This window comes from Colossoma macropomum, unplaced genomic scaffold, assembly GCF_904425465.1.
Source record: "Colossoma macropomum unplaced genomic scaffold, Colossoma_macropomum, whole genome shotgun sequence".
In the NCBI taxonomy this organism is placed as follows: Eukaryota; Metazoa; Chordata; class Actinopteri; order Characiformes; family Serrasalmidae; genus Colossoma; species Colossoma macropomum.
The window spans coordinates 6,062,322-6,083,035 of record NW_023494801.1 but is presented as its reverse complement, the minus strand read 5'-3'; the positions used below and the strand labels follow the sequence as shown (position 1 = coordinate 6,083,035).

General features: G+C 41.6%; 1 protein-coding gene across 3 annotated transcripts in view; it reads right to left on the bottom strand.

Annotated features, from left to right (window-relative positions):
- Window positions 1-20,091, bottom strand: part of plekhh3 (pleckstrin homology, MyTH4 and FERM domain containing H3) — a 63,497-nt gene extending 43,406 nt beyond the window's left edge. The window contains exon 1 of one of the 3 annotated variants that reach the window (XM_036589655.1): window positions 19,409-20,091. In XM_036589655.1, coding sequence (XP_036445548.1) covers window positions 19,409-19,540 — 132 coding nt within the window. In that variant the 5' untranslated portion in view covers window positions 19,541-20,091. Of the gene's footprint in view, window positions 1-10,899; window positions 13,526-19,408 lie in introns of those variants that run through there. The other 2 variants (XM_036589654.1, XM_036589657.1) reach the window with 2 other exon arrangements.
- Between the last annotated feature and the right edge of the window lie 623 nt (window positions 20,092-20,714).

The following is a 20,714-nucleotide window of genomic DNA, read 5'->3' as shown; positions in this document are numbered from 1 at the left end:
CTATATTTTTTGGCAGCGCCGGTGTTGCCACCTAAAAAGGTCAGCACACAGCCCTGCATTGTTTCTGGCCAACGTGTGCAGAAACACAACGTGGGCTTCAGTGTCCGGAGGGCTCTCTGTACACACAGACACACACAAGCACAAGTGCACGTATTAAGAACAACTTCAGCTGTGACTGAAGTGAGTGTGTTTACTGGCAGTGCCTGAGAAAGGAACAAACACACACTCAGGCGAGGAACAGAAAGAGTTTGTGTTCTGCGTGTTCATCTCGAACACCACAACAAATTATACCTGAACTCACACGCAGAAGCTGCCCTCGCGCGACTGTCTGGGCCTCAACTGAGTCAGTTTATTCTCACTGAAACACCTTCTGCTGATATACAGTCATACGCAAACGTTTTCCGGTCAAATTATGTATTTTGCTGATTTTCTCTAAGTAAAAATAAGTTAACACATCCAGTGAACACATTTCTGCACATTTTAATGCACAACTACTGATTATTTGCTGAATTTAATACACTGGGGGAAAATAAGACATAAAGGTCGCTTGAGCAAAAGTTATGGTACATTTTACTCTGCATGTTTTTGTTTTTTTTGTCTATTACGTTAAGCCTAAATAATTAAAATTGTGCACTGAAATTTGCAGAAAAGATGATATTTAAGTTTGTTAACTTCTTTTCACTTATAAAATAAACAAAACATGTACTGTTCTATCTGCATATGACTCTACTACTGTCAATCAAACTCTTCATGAGAGAGAGAGAAATGATAGAGATGGATGGATGGATGGATGGATGGATGGATGGATAGGGATGGATAGATAGATGGATGGATAGATGGACAGTACAGAGCCCCGCTGATGACATCCTCTATAAATAACATGTGGCCATGACTTAGTAAGACATTGGAACAAGATAATTAAGTAGTGGGAATGAGATCCTATTTTCATTTATATGGGATGTCATCAGGGCTCCGCAAGATGGATGGATGGATGGATGGATGGATGGATGGATAGATAGATAGATAGATAGATAGATAGATAGATAGATAGATAGATAGATAGATAGCGAGAGAGGAAGAGAGAGCAAGCGAGAGAGGGATAGAGAGACAAAGAGAAAGAGAGGGAGCGAGTGAGACAGAGCTGAGTAAGAAATAAAGAGAAAGAGGGGGAGAGAGAGATAGAGAAAGAGGAAGAGAGGGACAGAAAGACAGACAGGGAGACAGATGGAAGGACACAGAGAGACACAGTGCATTTAGGTCAGATCCACTTTTAGCCTCTCCCACTGTGATGATTAAGCTGAAGGTGATTTCCTGGAAAATTACAGAGGAGATGTCTCTCAAAACGCCATAACCCCACAGTTCTCCACTTTATACTGACCGCCTGACCTTCTCAAACCACACACACACACACACACATAAACACACGTGAGAGTGCTCTAGCTGCAGTGCCAGGCCTGTCAGTGGTTTCCTGGTACTGGCTGCTATGCTCTGGCAGAGCCGCTGCCATTTGGCCTCGTGAGTGGTGAGGAGTTTTATTAGAAATACTGCCTCCTTCCCATCACCACTGTAACCCTACCCCCACCACCCTCCCTTCAACATGCAGACTTATGTACACATTATTCATATTATCACATATAGACGCTTACATATATGCAATATATATGGGACATATGTATTACTTTACATCCAGACCCTGTATAAAAACAGTGTGTGTGAGTGTGTTGCATTCTGCAGCATCAAGTTTCAGGATCCTGGCAGCTTCATTCCCCACCAAAACACACACACACACATACACACACACACACACACATCATACACACATTCCCCCCTGGAACATTCTGTGCTGGCCTGGGGGCTCCCAGGGGTCAGGAGGTTAAAGACTGAACTCAAAGCTCCCCCTCCACCCTCCACCCTTCCAGTGCAACATCAACAATCATGGCCTTACTGAAAGGTTTGAACAGCATTTATATCTCAACACATCTCCTGATAGTGTTTCTAAAGCAGTTTTAAGTACCTGTCTAACATGGTCATTTCACGTCTACTAAAAACAGATATCTAAGACACGAGAATAAAAATATAAAAAAATATATATTAAAAAAAACAAACGTTCTTTTAATTTATATATAAGTTGCATATCCTGCACAGACCATGTTCACTATGGCCCGTTCAGAGTGTCCTAGCTCAGAGCTGCACATCCATACTACAGTTAACTAGGGGCCATGCAGAGACCTCAGTTCACAGCTGCCCCCACAGAACCCTGTTCTCTGTGGACCATACAGAGCGTCACTACTCAGAGCTGCACATCCGCATTATAGCTAATTATAGACCACGCAGACGGTCCCAGCTCTAAGCAGCACATTGACACTACAGCAAGCCATAGGTCATGCACAGGCCCCAGCACAGAGCTGCACATCCAGCTCTGAGTGTGTGTTCATTACGGGCCATCAGAGGGATCCAGCTCAGAGCTGCACATGCAAGACCTTGTTCAGTATGGGCTAAACAAGAGGTACCAGCTCAGAGCTGCACATCCAGGACTATGTTCATTAAAGGCCACACAGAGGGTCTCAGCTCAGAGCTGCATATCCAGACTACAGCTTGTTATGTGCCATGCAGAGGGCCTCAGTTCAGAGCTGCACAACCAGGATTATGTTCATTATTGGCCCTATAGGAGGGCCCCAGCTCAGAGCTGCATATCCAGACCAAGCATAGGCCCTAGCTCGGTGGTACACATCCAGTGTATGGGCCGTGCAGACAAACTCAGCTTCAAGGACTGTGTTCACTAACAGGCTATACAGAGGGTCTCAGCTCAAAGCTGCACATCCAGAACCATGTTCAGTATCAGGCTATACAAAGGGCCTCAGCTCAGGGCTGCACATCCGGGACCGTGTTCACTATCAGGGTATACAGAGGGTCTCAGCTCAGAGCTGCACATCCAGGACCGTGTTCACTATCAGGGTATGCAGAGGGTCTCAGCTCAGAGCTGCACAGCCAGGACTGTGTTCACTATCAGGCTATACAGAGGGTCTCAGCTCAGAGCTGCACATCCAGGACCGTGTTCACTATCAGGGTATACAGAGGGCCTCAGCTCAGAGCTGCGCATCCAGGACCACATTCACTAAAGATAAGGCAACTAAAATGGGTGATATGGTAAAAAAATATAATAATCACAATACTTCACAGTACACGATATGTATCATGTATCAATGTTTAGCTTTTCTTAGGTTTGCAAACAAGCTGGAACAGACAAAATGCACCAGGAAAACAGCAGAGGCTGTGAGAAGTACGTTTTTTTTTAAGTTTGCAAAAATAAACTATTTAAGAAGGAAGAAGAAGAAAAAATAAGCAATTGGTAAAAATGAAAGAATACAAAAAGATGATATCTTAATGGACTGCATCCAATCAGCAACTTGTTACAATGCAGTTGTTGTTGTTTACATGATCCCTATGATTGGTCTAAATCTGTATTTACTATGATCCATGCAGTTTCCCATGATATACTCAGATTACACTATTGTGATAGGATTTATCACAATAACAATAATTTATCATACAGAGCTTAACCCTCAGGGCCTTCTGGGCCTTCAGAGAAGGGCTAACGATTTCTGGGAAATAAAACAAAAAAATAGATGTCCACTTTTGTTCAGTTTTATACTATAGATTCTTCATGCTTGTTGTATTTAAACTCTGCTAGTACTGTATCTTATCAACTGAAAATGATCCAATCAGGACTTTTTCCTCTATGGCATTTAGGTAGATACAGCAAAGCAAGCTCTCCCATTGGTTAGAACTTCAGGAGCTGAACTGAAGGCCTTACATGGTAGATTAACTAGATTAACCAACATAATTAGGAAGTGACAGAAGAATCAACCAATCATGTTTTGATTAACAACGGGTGAAACCAAGCTTTCTTCAAGGGTTCTTCAGTAAAGACAATGGTTCTATGTAGAACTATAAACACTCAAAGAACCATTTGCATGCTTAAAGGGTTCTTTGCGTCTTGAAATGGTTCTTTAGATTGATGTAGGATATGCTGTATATGGTTCCATATAGAACCCCTTTTGGTGCTATATAGAACCATTTTCAAAAATGTTCCATATAGAACCATATACAACACAGCATAGGAGGAAGTTCTAGATATGTTACTGACTGTGAATACAAGCTGTGGTCAAAGCAGTTCTTATACAAGCCTCAAATGTCTGTGTTTAATCTAGAACTGCCAAAACATGTTAACGCGAATCGCCATTAGCTTATCGCTAACATACTACTAGAATCCCATAAGGATGCTCAGAAATTAGCATTATTATGTTTTTATTCCTCATTTTTGACGTTATCATTAGTTTTATCATTAACAGCCCAAACTGAGGACTAGATTTAATACTGAAGGTTCACCACTGATATTGTCATATTTCTCACACACAAAGCTCAGCTCAGAGCTGCGTATCCAGGCCACTGAAAGTCTTACAGCAGGTTTTGCACTCTGAAACACTATCCAAGTCAACAGTGGGGCCTCTAACAGCTCACGCACACACCACACACACACACACACACACACACACACACACACACACACACACCACATTTTACAACCAGGCCTGCTAAGTTTAGGATGCGCACGCACGCACACGCTCACACAAAATAGCAGTTCATCGTGCTCAGAATAAAGGCTCTGTTAGGTCTCAGGCAGAGGATGAAAAGAGTTAAAGAGAATTAGAGGAAGGGAAAAGCGTGTGCCGGTGAAGGAGTGCAGCGGGTGTGTGTAATAAGAGTCGGTCAATGTTTAACCAGGGCGGAGAGAGAGGCAGTAAACGGCAGGCAGGCTCAGCAGGAAAGACTGCGTGGTGTCATAAACCTTCTACCCATCTGCCTCCTCTGAATGAGGCTTTTTCTCTCGCCTTTACTGATGAACCTTCAGCTGTGAAGCACAACTTTGTAGAAAACCAGTGGCCGAATAATGGACAGAACCGCAGGTGACACCCAGTGTTATTACTGGACCGACACCAACGCAAAAAAAGAATGAATTTGATCAGGTTCTGTAACAAATCTAGCCTGAAATAGGACAGAATTGCTTGTAGCACAACATAACAAACTGGAAACATGATAACAACAGTAGCCACATGTAGCACAACCGCAGCAATGAGTGGTTATAGAAGAATTACAGTTTTTTATGCACACATTTGAGCTTTTTTGTGTGAATGAATTTAAATGAACAAAAAAGCTGCAAATTTTAGATTTAAAGCAAATTTAAATTGCTTAAATACAATTAAATATCAGCATTGGTTAAGAATGTGTAGTCCAACTCCTTTTGAGTAACTGTAAGAGTTCATGAGCAGATATCTGGTTAACCACAAGGAAGAACATCAGATAAATTAATTAATTACTTAATTAATTAATTAATTAGAAAGTTGGACATGCATAGGAATACGCTTGAAAACATGCAGAGGGAAACTGGTAGGTTTTTGTGGGTAAGAATGGCGGCTGCCTCTTCAGACAAGCTAATGTGCTAACACAGGGAGCTAACACAGGACCCGGCCTCTATGTGAGGTATCTTCTCCTCAGTGAAGGACGTGCCAACATGTAATTTGTCAGACAAACATATTTTCACTGTTTCTGGACCTAGCTACATGAGCTAGAGTAGTCAGCCGAGAGAGCTGTGCTACATCTGCCTTCTCAGCCACGTCCTTGCTAACATGCTAGGCAATACGAGCTTTACTGAACTATTAGCCGGTATGTTTTCTCTGTCTTCTAACAATGAATACTATAATAGTGACTACTAAACAGTGACTTTAGTATTCGAATACTCGCACCTCAAACTGTATCTGAATACCTGTATATATCCCTAGTAGTGCTGGCGAAGAAAAAGCAGTACTGTTCCAACCCAAAACATGACAGGCAGCGAGTTAGCTCTGTACTGGGCCACTTTTAGATCTGTCAGCAGTGTGAAAGCTAAGTGTGGAGGCTGAAACACTGAGGCCTAGAAAACACCTCCCCAGCCAGGCAATAATGAGCCCTGCGAACAAGGCAGGCTTGTAAAAAGGGGTGCCAAAAAGGGGACTTAGAAACCACCTTCGATTCCCTGAACCTTTCAGTGGATGATTCTTTGTAATTGAGATGTGTGAGTGTGAAAAACCTCCTTAAGCTCCTTAAATGGACAAACTTTACACTTTAAAATGACTGCTGCTACTTTTATTTGTGCTGTGTGACACATTATGATGCACTTTTTTTGATTTTTCTAGTACAGATCTAACATATCTTGGCTGATCAACTAAATTTTTTTTCCCCTGAACTATTTGCTTTAAAACAGCCTCTGCTTGTGAAGCTGCTCATGTTCTGGAACCGTGGCAGTGTTTGGACTGAGGCCAGATGGAGGCTGGCCTGTAGAGGGCAGTGTAGGGGAGCAGGAAGCTGCAGGCTGAATGGCGTGCGAGCCCGAGCACTGGCAGCGGCGTCCCGGGCCGGAGGAGAGAGGAACGGAGTGATTCATCCGGGCCGGAGATGCTGGGATGGGTTTCGTGCCGTGGCTCACTTCCGCTCCGTCTCCCTGGAGACGAGGGTGAGTAAACGGCCGGAAATGCCTCTGCTCTGCCAACCACGGGCCTCTGGAGCAGATGTGTGTGCGTGCAGGGAAAGGCAGGGCTAACCAAACCCCCAATTTCTTTTCATTAGTTTCATTACAGATGACTTTCAAGCATAACAACATTACTTTTTTCCACTGTAATACAGGGCTGAACGATTTAGGCAAGAAGCATTATTGTGATTTCACTGACCAGTGATTTAAACGTGATTATTTTGTGTAAATTATGCTTCTGACATTTTTTGCCTGTCTGAAACTTAAAGGGCCCATATCCTACATTTTTCCTGCATTTTACACCACTTACAATATTTGTACTAATTCACTGTTACATGACCATTTTCCAACCTGCCTTTCTCCCGGAGGATGAAACAGGCTGTTTTTGTTGTTTTGTTGTTTTTGTTACTGTGCCTTTAAGACTGATATGTTAATGAGCTCTGCTCTGATTGGCTGTCCTGCATTGTGCCTCGTTCAAGAAACACTCCTTAGAACTCTGATGTCATTCGGTGGGGCTACAGTGCTGTAGGCTGAATAGGTGGATATATGGAAATGAGTTGGTTCTTGTGACATCACAAAAAATGACTATATCGCTGCTGTCAGAACAAAACCTCGTATCTCCATTTTTGTCGTTTTTCAGTTTTTGTCATAATTTGAAAATGTCTGTTGTCCTTCACTTTGTGCGTAAATATCATGAAGAATGGACCAAAAGAAACGGCCCAGAATTACTTGGAAAAAACTCTGGTTCCACTGACTTATATTAAAAATAAAGTATGTATTTTTCTTCGTCATTTTGGAGAAATGAGGTTTTCCTCCGACAGCAGCGATATATGGGATGCCTAGTAAATGGTATATTGTGAAACTTTAACAGTGTTTATATATTATTTCAAACTGTGAGATTGGGTTTTTATGACATGGGCCCTTTAAAAAAGTTGAAAAATGTAGGTTACCGTTAAAATAGCAGATTCGAAAATTGCAGGTGTTTTGATTTTGAACGATTAATCATTCAGCCTTACCACAGCATTATGTTGCATTATGTTTCTTTTAGGCTTAACAAAATATTTTGGTTCCAGTCCAGGCTTTTTTCCATGCTGTCTGAGTAACAGTCTGAGTAAAGTGCAGACTGCTGGGAAAAAAGGCCCAGAAAGTGAAAACACAAGGGAAAAAAAAACAAAAACAAAACACATGTAACTCCTTACGCATGTAAACGTTATGGAAAACTGGTTTGTTTTGCCCTCACACTGCACCACACCACACCACACCGCATCACTCCGACAGAAAACTCAAAACTTCACTTTAGGCCCCAGCAGAGCAGAGCAGTTCGGCTGGCCGAGGTGGGGGGGGGTGGTTGGGGGGGTTAAATGCTGTTACACCAATCTGCTGTTGTACATTAACAGCGTATGTTTGGTGCCAGAAACTTGCGCCAGTTTGTGCTCCTGTCCCAGGATGCCCTGTTCCTCACCCCAACAGCTGCAGCGGGTGGGGCGTCCACCATGCCATGTAACATCTTCAAGGAACAGACAGAGAACATTTAAAAAAACATACAGGGTTCATACTTCCTCTAAAACATGAAAAAAGGAAAATAAGACAAAATCCTCAGGGGCTACAGAGAGAGAGAGAGAGAGAGAGAGAGAGAGAGAGATATAAGAGAGAAAGAAAGAAAGAGTGAGAGAAAGAGAGAAACAAGAAAGAGGAAGACAGAAAGACTGAGAAATGGGAGAGAGACAGAGGGAACGAGAGAGAGGGGGAAGAGAGAGAGACAGAGAAATGAGGAGAGAGAAAAAGAAAGAGAGGGGAAAGAAAGAAAGAAAGAAAGAAAGAGAGAGAGAGAGCAGGGGGAGAAAAGAGACTGAGAAAAAGGGAGAGAGAGAAAAAGGGAGGGAAGAGAGAGAGAAAGAAAGAGAAACAAGATAGATGAAGACAGAGAGACTGAGAAATGGGAGAGAGATAGAGAGAACAAGAGAGAGAGGGTAAGAGAGAGAGAGAGAGAAAGAGGGTGAGAACAAGAGACTGAGAAAAAGGGAGAGAGAGAGAAAAAGGGAGGGAAGAGAGAGAGAAAGAAAGAGAGAAAGGAAGAGAAACAAGATAGAGGAAGACAGAGAGACTGAGAAATGGGAGAGAGATAGAGAGAACAAGAGAGAGAGGGGTAAGAGAGAGAGAGAAAGAGGGTGAGAACAAGAGGAGGAAGAGAGAGAGACAGAGAAATGGAGAGAGAGAGAAAGAAACAGAAGGGAAAGAAAGAAAGAAAGAAAGAAAGAAAGAAAGAAAGAAAGAAAGAAAGAAAGACTACAGTTAAACAACTGACCACTCTACTATGTGGCCCAAGGGCACCGTCACCAACCGATTCTTTTGATCTGCTCCCATGTATTTCGAATCAATTTCACTGATTCAACTGATGTCACTTTATTCTTTATTCTAATCTCCACCACATACAAGGACTCTGAACGTCCATAACATCTACTCGCTAATGGAGTCGGACTCCAACGAGACAACAAGGCTCACATTTTGCGACATTACCGTTCGAAGGCTAATAGAGCTCTTCAGTCTATGACACGGGCAGAGATTTCACAAGTTCGATTCATCTGTGACTGATTCAACGAAACTGAACTAGTTCTGTTCACAAGCCAGGCCTCAACAATGATTAACGCTGGGTAGAGTTAACATTTTTTCAGTACCGATACCAAGACCTCGACTTCAACAAGGTCTCATCAAGATGCCCCCCGCTCTACTCTGAATTAGGCATTCCCGAAAAGCTCCATAGGAACCCATTCATCTGGAGCGCCCTCTAGTGTCTGACTAACCCAAAACACAATGTCGGGTGGTAGTTCTTCTGCCTAGAAATCCTCTGGTGTCACCCATCACACTACACCAACCACGGTGTTGTAAAACATTTGGTCGTAACCACAAAAGCACGGAAGCTCTAATGAACAGAATAAGAAGAAACAAAGACGAGAGGCTCTGATGGACAAACAGAGGAACTCATTTCAGGGCTGAAGGGTCATTTACTGAGCTACACTGCTGACGCAGAGAGGGTCAGTCTGTGTTTTTGGTGGCAAACTGGCGCAGTTGGCTGTGGTCATCCCCGGCTGACACAGAAACCGTTAAAGACCACTGTAGAGAGCAAGCATCCAAACACACACAAGCTCAAACACATGCATGCACACACTGCAAACACACCCCCCGTCTGTGGGGTCTGACCACCTGTTGGAGTGTGTGTGCAGTGGAGGAGGGCTTTGTGTAAACACGTCAGTGGAAGTTTCCGGACAGGGCTTTCCCAGACTTCTGCCAAACACCAGAAATACATCCCCCTTTCTGCTTCTGCTGCGGAAAGAGAGGCTCTGGACCTCCTCAAGCGGTCAGTTCAGCGTCATTTGTTGTCAGTAGTTTGGCAGAAAATCTAATCTATACCGTTTCTTCTCTTGTAGTCGATCAACAAAGACATGTCTGGTGTCTGAAGTTTGCTTCTCTAGTCTTAGTACCGGAGCTACAAGGCTAATGTAGCTAACAGGTAGTGGAAGCTTAGAGTCACCAAGTAGCAGTGTGCAAACGACACACCTAGATTGTCACATATTTTACAATTTCAAAATAAAAGTCCTGTACAATTATACTTTTAAATATAAAGTAACATCATTCACTTGAACACTAACACGTTTATTGAAAACCTTAGATGATATTAACATATTATGGTTACTATCAGTATTATTTGTACTATTAGTTGTAGTATGCTAAAAAAAATGAGGTATTTACAAAAAAAGTGGCTGATAAAGAAATCTGAGTGGCTAATATGACATGGACTGAGACAGGTGGGTTAAAAAGTTTGCCACCCTGCTGTGCCAGTAAGCTATATTCATGGGAATTACAGGCCAGTATATGGTCGCTGTCCAAAGAAAACCATGTATGTTCATTTTTGTCGATTTTTATTTTTCACCATCATTTCAACACGCCAGCTGTCCTTTACGTCGTGTGACTTTCATGATGAATGGACCAATAGAAATGCTCTAAAATCACTTGGAATAAAGCCTTGTTTTATTCCAAACCTTAACCCATCCCAGGAGATACTTGTTTTTCTTTGGACAGTGACAATATGTTAAGTAGTTAAAATATTTGAAAAAAATGTAGGGACTTTTTTTCCCCGCATATTTTCAATCGCCCCCTCTTTGGAGAAGACCCCCTGGCTAGTAATCCCCAAATAATTTGAGTATGAAACCCCTAGCCTAAGTTCTCCTTTCTTTAGGAATCTCGATGTCAGCATCCAGGATAACTCGGCCTTCGCTGATTTCTTAAAAAGGGCATTATTTGTTCAAACTGTCCACCAGCAAATATCATTTGCATACCTGAATAGTGACGTTGCGTGAAGTTTCAGTCCGATTTTGTCCTCTTCACCCAGCCCCATAAATCGAAGGGGGAAGTTGCTATGAACTGATATAGCACACTAACAAAGAGAATGAGTTGAGTAAGCGATAACGGCTCCGGTTCCTGAGAGGTAGGCGGGCGTGGGGTCATTAGTCCAGCCGGAAGAGGACAGCGTATTGATCCAGCGTGATGTTTGAAAGAAGCCAGGTTTCGCTGACACAGTCCAGATATCAATAATCAATACAGCCTGCAGCTGCAGTGAGCTGTAACTATAATCTACTGCCCATTCACACGGAAGAGAGAGAAAGAGCTTTTTAACCCTTTAAATTCCCAGGCCCATTAAATCCTAAGACTTACTGTTCAGTAACTGCATGGAAAGCAATGCAATCTGGCTGAGTTATTCATAATTAATAGAAGTCAATAGCAATATAATATCAATATCTAATAATCTCTCACAAAACAAAAATTTACATTATCAGAACAGCCTATAGTGGTGCACTGTGATTGAACAGGGAGTCTAAGTTGAGCAGTAAATGGCTGAGAGTGAAAATTCGAATTTAAACTGGTGAACAGCTCAGTAATGTAAGATGACGAAGTGTTGAAATTCTCTAGAAAGTTTATTTAATAATAATTTCTCTTATGGATTAAGTTAACTTATGTTTTTTAGGTGCCTTTTAAAGTCTATACACTTTATAGGCCTTATCTGACTTGCAGTGTTTGTTCCTTGGAGATGTGGCGAGTATCTAATTACATGCAAAAGTTTAAACACCTCTTGTGAAATGACCTGTTTTGTTCATGTGCAAATTTTAATAGCTGAGTTAAACATACTGGATATAAAATGTGCCACAGTCTGCTAATGTACATTCCATATCTACTAATGTAGCTAGCTAAATATACTAGATTGTACACAGAGGCCCAGAGTTGCCTTTAATAATATTAAAATGACTCTCTTTCCCTTTTTCTCTAGTGTTTTTTATGTCATTCAATAAATTCTTATAACATTCAAACAACCGCAACTTCCTCTGAGGTCGGATTTTATTCGTAGTATATTGTACTGAACTGTGTCGTGCACTCTTTACTGAAGTGGACCTTTTTTTGAAGAATGCGCTAATGACCAGCCTCAATCACAAGGTCAGTGTTATCGACCAGGTGATTACATCACACACACACACGCACACACATGCTCAATGAATGCCCTGCAAGCTACGGGGGATGCAGTGACCTATTAACTCACTGTCCTCAACACAACAGTTTTATACAATGTCACAACGTGGGATCAAATGCATTATACACATCCTTAAAAAAAGATGGTTCCTCAAGGGTTCTTTAGTAAAGAAAATGGTTCTATATAGAACCATGAACACTTAAAGAACCCTTTGCATGATTAAAGGGTTCTTTGCATCATGAAAGGCTTCCTCAGATTGATGGAGAATGTGTTGTATATGGTTCTATATAGCACCAAAAAAGGTTCCACTATTGTTACAAGCCCTTTTTGCTAAGAGGGAAGACATATAAGTATCTACCTACCAATATACATACATATGTAAGCATGTAATATAAGACTATATGTAATAACAATGTAAGACTAAGCATGTAGGAAAGACTATATGTAATAACAATAAACCTAACCCTAAATTTAACCCCAGTAACCAAAAACAAACGTTTTCACTCTTTCTCTCAGTGAGGGAGAGAAGAGGAAATGAGAAGGTAAAGAATGAAGAATGGAAATAGGAGGAGGGACAGAGTGAGTAAGTTGGGTGAAGAAAGAGAAAACCATCAGGGAATAGCCTAAAAGGCCCTGAGGCGGTCGTCACTCATTGATTGGGTCAGCGGTGTACAGTCAAACGGGGCCCAGTTTCACTGCATGACCCAGAAAGGACACCATGTGCGTGTATGTTTGCCCGTCTGCACACGCACAAGCGAGAGGGCACAGACATGTTGGTGTCTGTCTCTGCGCCCTCTCGCTCAGATAAAACCCTCGTCATGCTGGTGAGTGTATACAAGAGCGTATAGGTCGGAGCATGTTCGGCTGACTGAAGTTTGCTTTGGAGTGCTCGAGAAGTCTAGAAGTGAATTGAAGTGAATTAAGTTAATAGTTGTTACTCATAGACAAACTTTCCACTGGAGACGATCCAAAATCTGGTTTTTTGTTTGCCCTCATTGTCACAGGCTGTGGGGGAAATCGCTGAGTAAGGTTCGCTCTGCCCGGCTGTTATAACGCAGATGACTTATAACATCAGTTAATTAATAGAAATCCATCCAAAAAAGTGTTGCTATGAATTTACCAGACTCAAACGTTTACATCGGTCCCACACTAATAAAATACAGCAACACAATTCTCGCCAAAAATAAGTTAAAGAACGACAATAATTACGCTGATGTCACATTGAAAGTAAATTCAAAGCAATATTTTTTTTCAGTGGGCTCACATACAAATTAGTGGTTTACACTCCTCTCTATGGTTACGCAACATCAGTTTTCATGGTTAGGCTACTGAAGACTCACACTAGTACTGGATGAATGCAGGGCAGCACAGTTCTTTTTTTATGATTAACAGTTTTAATTGATTTTCATCTTAGATTAATGCAAAACAACATATATTTGTATTATTGCAACGACACCCTTTACCCTCCCCCTTCCCACCCCAACTGTGTCTGTACTACATTCATGACCTGACCTAAGCCAGTGCAGTTCAAGGATCTGCATCACAAATAAACAAATAAATAAATAAGTAAATAAACAGTAAATGTTTCAGCAAACCGTAGATATAACCATAGACACACAAGTCTTAAAATAAACAAACAAATAAATTAATTAATTAATGTAAAAATATAACAACAACAAAGGGGGGGGGGTCACACCACGGTACTCATCTTTAAGAACTCTCGTTAAATCTTAAATATTTGCCCAATTTACATCTGCGCACTTCTAAATCCCCAAACAATTCAAATTATAATTTTTTTCAGTAACTTTGCCCATCTCAGCAACCCGTTCTTTAAATTATGGAGGACCCTGCTTCCTTCCACCTCCTAAGGATGATTTGCCTACCAATAATTAAACTGGTCTGCTGAGAAAACTTGCAACATGTATAACAGCAGCTCAGAAATCAATAAAAACAGCTATTATAAACATATAAATACATTTATTTATCAAGTATAGCTTAACTTGATAACTTGGTGTTACAGTAACCTAGTTAAACACCAACAGCACAAATGTATGTAACGCATGATTAGCAGCATCCAGCTCGCAGCAAGCAGCAAAAATTAGACTTGAGGCTTATACATCCGCCGGTCCTTTCATTGTGGTCTATCCGTAAAGCTGCTGCCGGTGTAAAAGGCCCACACTGATAACACTACGGAGCTTGGCAGTCAGTGCTGAGGTGTAGAAGCATTGTGCTTACTGCTTCTGATGCTCTGTTATAGTGGTGGCACACTGCCATTGAGGTACTGTGGTGATCAGCCCTGTGGCCTATAGAATGGAGGCTGTTCTTGAATCAAAGCACTGAGTAAATAACTCAGATCCCAATTTAAATATAGCTGTCTGTGCAACCCAAGCTATTAAACACTATTAGGGTGAAAAAATGTGTTTCAAATGTTCACAGCTCACTTTGAAGCTTAAGACCAAAATGATCCCAAAAAGAGAAGAACAGCTCCTAACTATTCAGCAGAAAATGAAGAAGTGATGATGATAATCCATTTTGTCAGCACTTCTTAAAACCATACAGTTGTAGTTACTAAGATTAATTAAGAGAAGTCTTAAGGTTAGAGACTAAACATTAAGCCTGCAGTTCAAGGGGTTAATTCAGTGTTCGCTTGCTGACTTCACGGAGCTTAACTGGAACTGCCTCTGGTGACTCTGAGGTTGTGGGGGAGGTGTGAGCGGCCAGGTCCAGTTCAGTGGCCGGGCAAAAATCAATGGCTGAAATTTCACCAAGGGAACATTGTGAAATATCAAATTATGTCAAGTGCTTATTACACAGAGTACTTACTACAAGAGGCGAGGAGAGTTCAGAGCCTGCCCAGGCTCATTAGCCCCACTCTCCTCTGCCCTGACGAACATTTTCAAACGTCTTTTAGATACAGTAGGCCGTTACGTGCTCTCGTGTACCAGTGCGGTGCGTCAACAATGGCCCTTCACATATATGGGAACAATGCAATGACCTTATAGGTCAGATGACCACGGTGTGTGTGTGTGTGTGGCTGGACTGAGTAAGTAAACACACCGAGGACTGATTGAATAAGAAGGACTGTCAAGAGTCTTTGTCAGATGTTACATCAGAATTCTGACCGATGAGTCCAGTCCAGGATACGGGCGATCGCATTAGTACAGAAACACAGTGAAGCGGTAAAGCAGGAAGGCCCACACATGCATTCCTCACTACCTACACAACCAGAGAAACACACTATACAGTATCAGTTTACCCTTAAAAAAGATGGTTCTTCAAAAGGAACGGTTCTATTTAGAACCATGAGTTCTATGCAGAGCCATTTGCTTGCTAAATAGTTCTCTGCATGGTGAAACTGTTCTTCAGATTGATGGAGAATGTGTTATATATGGTTCTACATAGAAGCTTTTTGAAAATTGTTCTGTATATCACCAAAAAGGGTTCTGCTACTGTCATACTGTCAAGCTTGTAACAATAGAAGAACCCTTTTGGTGCTATATAGAACCATTTTTTTAAAAACTCTCTATGTAGACAACACATTTTCCGTCAATCTGAAGATCCAATTCACAATGCAAAGAACCATTTATGCATGAAATGATTCCATACAGAATAACTAAAGAACCCTTGAAGAACCATCCTAAGAATGTACATAAATGCAACCAAGCTAGCATTAATGTAACTCTACACACTTAAAAATGATGGTTCTTCAAGGGTCCTTTAGTAAAGAAAATGGTTGTATATGGTTCTACATAGAACCCTTTTTAAAATTGATTTACATAGCACCAAAAAGGGTTCTGCTATTGTCACACTGTCAAGGGTTCTGCCATTGTCACACTGTCAAGCGGTCAAGAACCCTTTTGGTGCTATATAGAACCATTTTCAAAAAGGTTCTAGTGAAACCATATACAACACATTCTACATCAATCCCTTGAAACCCTTGAAGAACCAACCTAGGAATGTACAGTAATACAACCAAACTAGCATTAGTGTAACTCTACACACTTAAAAATGATTGTTCTTCAAGGGTTCTTTAGTAAAGAAAATGGTTCTACATAGAACCATGAACATTCAAAGCACCCTTTCCATGACTGAAGGGTTCACTGCATCATGAAAGTTAGTTTAATCAGATTGAAGGAGAATGTGCTATAGATGGCTCTATATAGAATCTTTTAGAAAAAGCATGGTTCTACATAGCACCAAAGGGTTCTATTGATATGATGTCAGGCTTGTTACAGTAGAAGAACCCTTTTGGTGCTATATAGAACCATTTTCAACTACATATAACCACAGAAAACACAATGACTGAAGCACATGATTGACACCATCAATCTGAAGGTCTGTTCCACCATGCAAAGAACCATTTATGCACGAAATGATTCCATACAGAATAAATAGAACCATTCCCTTTACTAAAGAACCTTGAAAAACCATCCTAAGAGTGTACATAAGTAAAACCAAGCTAACATTAGTGTAACTCTATATAGCACCAAAAAGGGTTCTTTTGTTGTTTCAAGCTTTCAGCCAGAGAAAAGAAGCCAAACTGAAGTATCTAGATACCTTTCCAACTTTAGCCTTTTGCTTGTTGTCCTCCTCATGTGATGAGATGGTTCTGCTGTTTGAGTTCTCCATTCTCTCTAATGTAACAATGATCTAAAGAAGTTTCTACAGCTATATGGCTTCAATTCAATACTCTGCTTCTAGCATTGAACACTAGCTAGTTACCTTCCTTCTGCATTCACCTGCACAACACTTCAAAACAGCCCACCTGCACAAATCCACCCAGAGCAGCTGTAGGTTTTCCTCCTACCTTCAAGAGCCATCATCAGAAGGTAGTATTTCTAGTTTTCAAACCAGAAAATCTCCTTCTAGAGCCCATGTGTCAAACACAAGGCCCGTGAGCCAAGTCAGGCCTGTGGTGCAATCCTACTCACCCTGCAAAATTATTTTAATTTTCTATTAATATTAGCCCATTTCACCATGAGCTGCACTACAATCCCCAGCATACACCGCAACATAACACACACTCTGACCCCCTGCAGGTTTTGGACATCACTGTTGTTGGAAGAAAACCTTGTATCTCCAATATGGCAACTTTACAGGAGAAGAAAAAAACATGCTTTACTTTTAATGTAAGTCAATGGAACCAGACTTTTTTCCAAGTCATTTTGAGCCATTTCCTTTAGTCCATTCATCATGAAATTTACATACAATGTAAAAGGTAACAGGCATTTTCAAATTATGTCAAAAACTGAAAAACGGCAAAAATGGAGATACAACGTTTTGTTTTGACAGCAGCGATATACTGTATAAACAATGGCCAGAACAGGTCACAGCAAAATGTTCAGTAAAAATAAAAACACAGTTGACGGATTTGCTGAGATTTTTTAATACGGTCCTTTTAGTTGTTGAGTGTGACACCCCTGTTCCACAGACTACTTCGTCATGCGAGTCACGTTTACAACAGATAAGGGTTCGATTTTTAGCCAGAGCGCCCCTTGAACTGGGATACACCAATGCCAGTACACAGACGAGACACTGCCCAGACCTAACACACACATCACTGGAGCACTGAACATCTCTGAACAGAGATCATGCCAAAACAAGACCAGGCGGAGTTACCATACCACATTTTTACACTAAGCTAAGCGGGACATTAAAGAGATCTCCCTTTTGTCTGATGAAACCTGACTAGCCTTGATTTGCATGCAGAACCATAGCCAAAAGTGGGTAGTATCTAGTTCCATTTCCTCTATTCTGTGCTCCCCACTGCAATTCTGTTGGATTCTAAATGAGAATACTTTTACTTGCACTCAAACATATTCATGAGACACTTTTTCCTCAGTTCTATTGTAGCCTTTCACATTTTCTAACCCATTACATACTTTTTGGGGGGTTCCTTTCATTCTGTTCTGTCAGTTCAGCTCCTGCACTGCTTTACTGCTGCTCACACAGCTCACTTTGAAGCTTTAGACCAAAATGACCCCAAAAAGAGAAGAACAGCTCCTAACAATCTTCAGTGCCCATGCTGATAGATGCTGGGTGGTTCTACACCCTCATACTTTTGTTTAAGTTGTTTTTTTTACTTATACCTGTCACTATTTAGTAAGTAACAATACTTATAATTGCAGGTGGTTTAAGATTACTCTGTGCGACTCTCCTCCAAGATTTGAGCCAACATTTTCCACGTCTTCTATTTCTGCAAGACCAAGCAAACTCCATGCAACGTAAACCCCCCCTCAGGATGGAGCAGCTGGGCCCGTAGGGCACCTTGATCTCTCTCTCTCTCTCTCTCTCTCTCTCTCTCTCTCTCTTCATGTCCCTTACCCACACCAGCAAAACTGGTCTTGCAAGGCTGTACGAATTCAGCCAACTGCTGGGCTCATTTCAAGTCTGTCCACTTAGATCAAGCTCGCCTTTTTCCCTTCCCATGTCAACCCAGGCCATCTCTATACCCACGTGAACTCTTACAGGTTTGTCGGGACATGTCAGGACATGGGGTCATGCATGTGTCTATGTGTAATAAAAACATGTCCCATATACATTTGATAAATAATTATCTACATGTGATAATATGCCCTAAATCAGTGCTGTCGGGACAAAACCTAGTATCTCTATTTTTGTCGTTTTTCAGTTTTTGACCTAATTTGAAAACGCCTGTTGCTCTTTACGTTATGTGTAAATTTCATGATGAATGGAGAAAAAGAAACAAACCTAAAATGACTCGGAAAACATTTGGTTCCATTGACTTACATTAAAAGTAAAGGATGTTTTTTTTCTTCTCCTGTAAAGTTACCATTTTGGTGATAAGAGGTTTTGTTCCGACAGCACATGTATACACGTATATACCAAAACATATACTTATGTGTGTGTGTGTGTGTTCCACATGTATTATATATGTAGGCATTTATATGTACTAACAATGTCTCATGTATTATATAGTATCAATATATAATAACATTATGCCCCATAAATATTAGTAGATGTAGTAATAATAATAATAATAATAATAATAATAATAATAATAATAATATGTGCAATGATACATTGTCCCACATGTATTATTTGTACGTAATAAGTATCAGTATGTAATAAAAATGTTCTAACTCTAGTACTAAAGCCGACCCTAAGCTTATCCCCAGTAACCTTAAAGAAAATAGGTCTGTTTTAACAAATCAAACATGGAGCTTTTTTAAAAAAGCACTTTTCAAAGTCAGGAGCCTTTTTTCTCAGTCCTAACACTGCAGGACAGGCCTGCTTTCCTCTGGATGTCCTACTAAAGCACCCCCCCTCGGCCTGAGCAGCACATAACACAGCGTTTCACGTACCGTCTGCGCGTCCTTGTTGCGCAACTCGAACGATTCCTCCTCCTCCTCCTCCTCTTTCTCTCCATGCTCCCGTCCCAGCAAGCTGAAGCCCTGCCTGCAGCACAGGAACCAGCAAGCGCCGTGCAAAGGCATTCAAACCCCGGCGTGGCCTACAGCACCTGTCCGCAAACGCTGGCAAGCATCCACCGCTGGAAAGAAGGCACAGCAAAGGGAGTGAAACACAAACGCGTTCAGGCCAGATGCAGCGCAGCAGAGGCTTAGCCGAGGCTGCTAACGCCTCAGTGGCACTGAGCAATGCCCCAGCTGGGGACTTGTGGCCACAGCTCCATGAAGAGAGTCCACACGGTCAGTGCATGGAGCAGAAAACACGCGGAGTGTCCTAAATGCGCAGAGAGTCCACCTTCTGCCCTCCAGGTGTTCCAGTCCTAGTGCCAGGCTGCCTTGACGCACTGTCCCAAACACAACGCAGTCCTCAGGAAGTGGAATTCCAGGCTGATGATGGTGAAAATAAAGGGACGGAACAGCAAATCAGCACGTTTTTGGCTCCGAATGAGCTCTGAGTGAAAGGTAAACTGTAGAGTGGAGCGCCTATCCGGCTAAACGCGAACCGTCCCGGCTGCTGCTGTCCCGCTTGTAGACTTGAAGAAGTGCAGCATGAGAGAGCTCCGAGTTGGTGATGGGCGTGGCCTAATCACCACGTGTCCGGCCTCGGAAGCTGATTGGTTGGCGCGCCTCACGCCCATGGAGACACCCCGCCTCTTGCCGTTTACGTCACACGCCGCCCTGGCAAGAAGCCAGAAGTCTTCAGCGCGTTAAAGGACAAGTCCACCAGTTTTTTCCCCTCAGAAAGACAGACAGACACAGTGTGTTCAAAAGTACTCAGACACAAGAACTTCAGTGAGGTCAGCTTCTGATGTTGGATGACCAGCTGTGCACCTTTAAAAAAAGATGGTTCTTCAAGGGTTCTTTCATAAAGCCAATGGTTCTATTCAGAACCATGAACACTCAAAGAACTCTTTGCATGATTAAAAGGTTCTTTGCATTGTAAAATGGTTCTCCAGATTGGTGGAGAATGTGCTGTAGATGGTTTTATGTAGAACCTTTTTGAAAATGGTTCTGCATAGCACCAAAAAGGGTTCTTTTGTTGTTATAAGCTTGATACACACTTAAAAATGATAGTTCTTCAAGGGTTCTTTAGTAAAGTAAATTAATCTATAGAGATGCATGAACACACAAAGAACCCTTTGCATTTTTAAATGGTTCTTCATGTGGTAAAAAGGTTCTTCAGACTGATGGAGGATGTGTT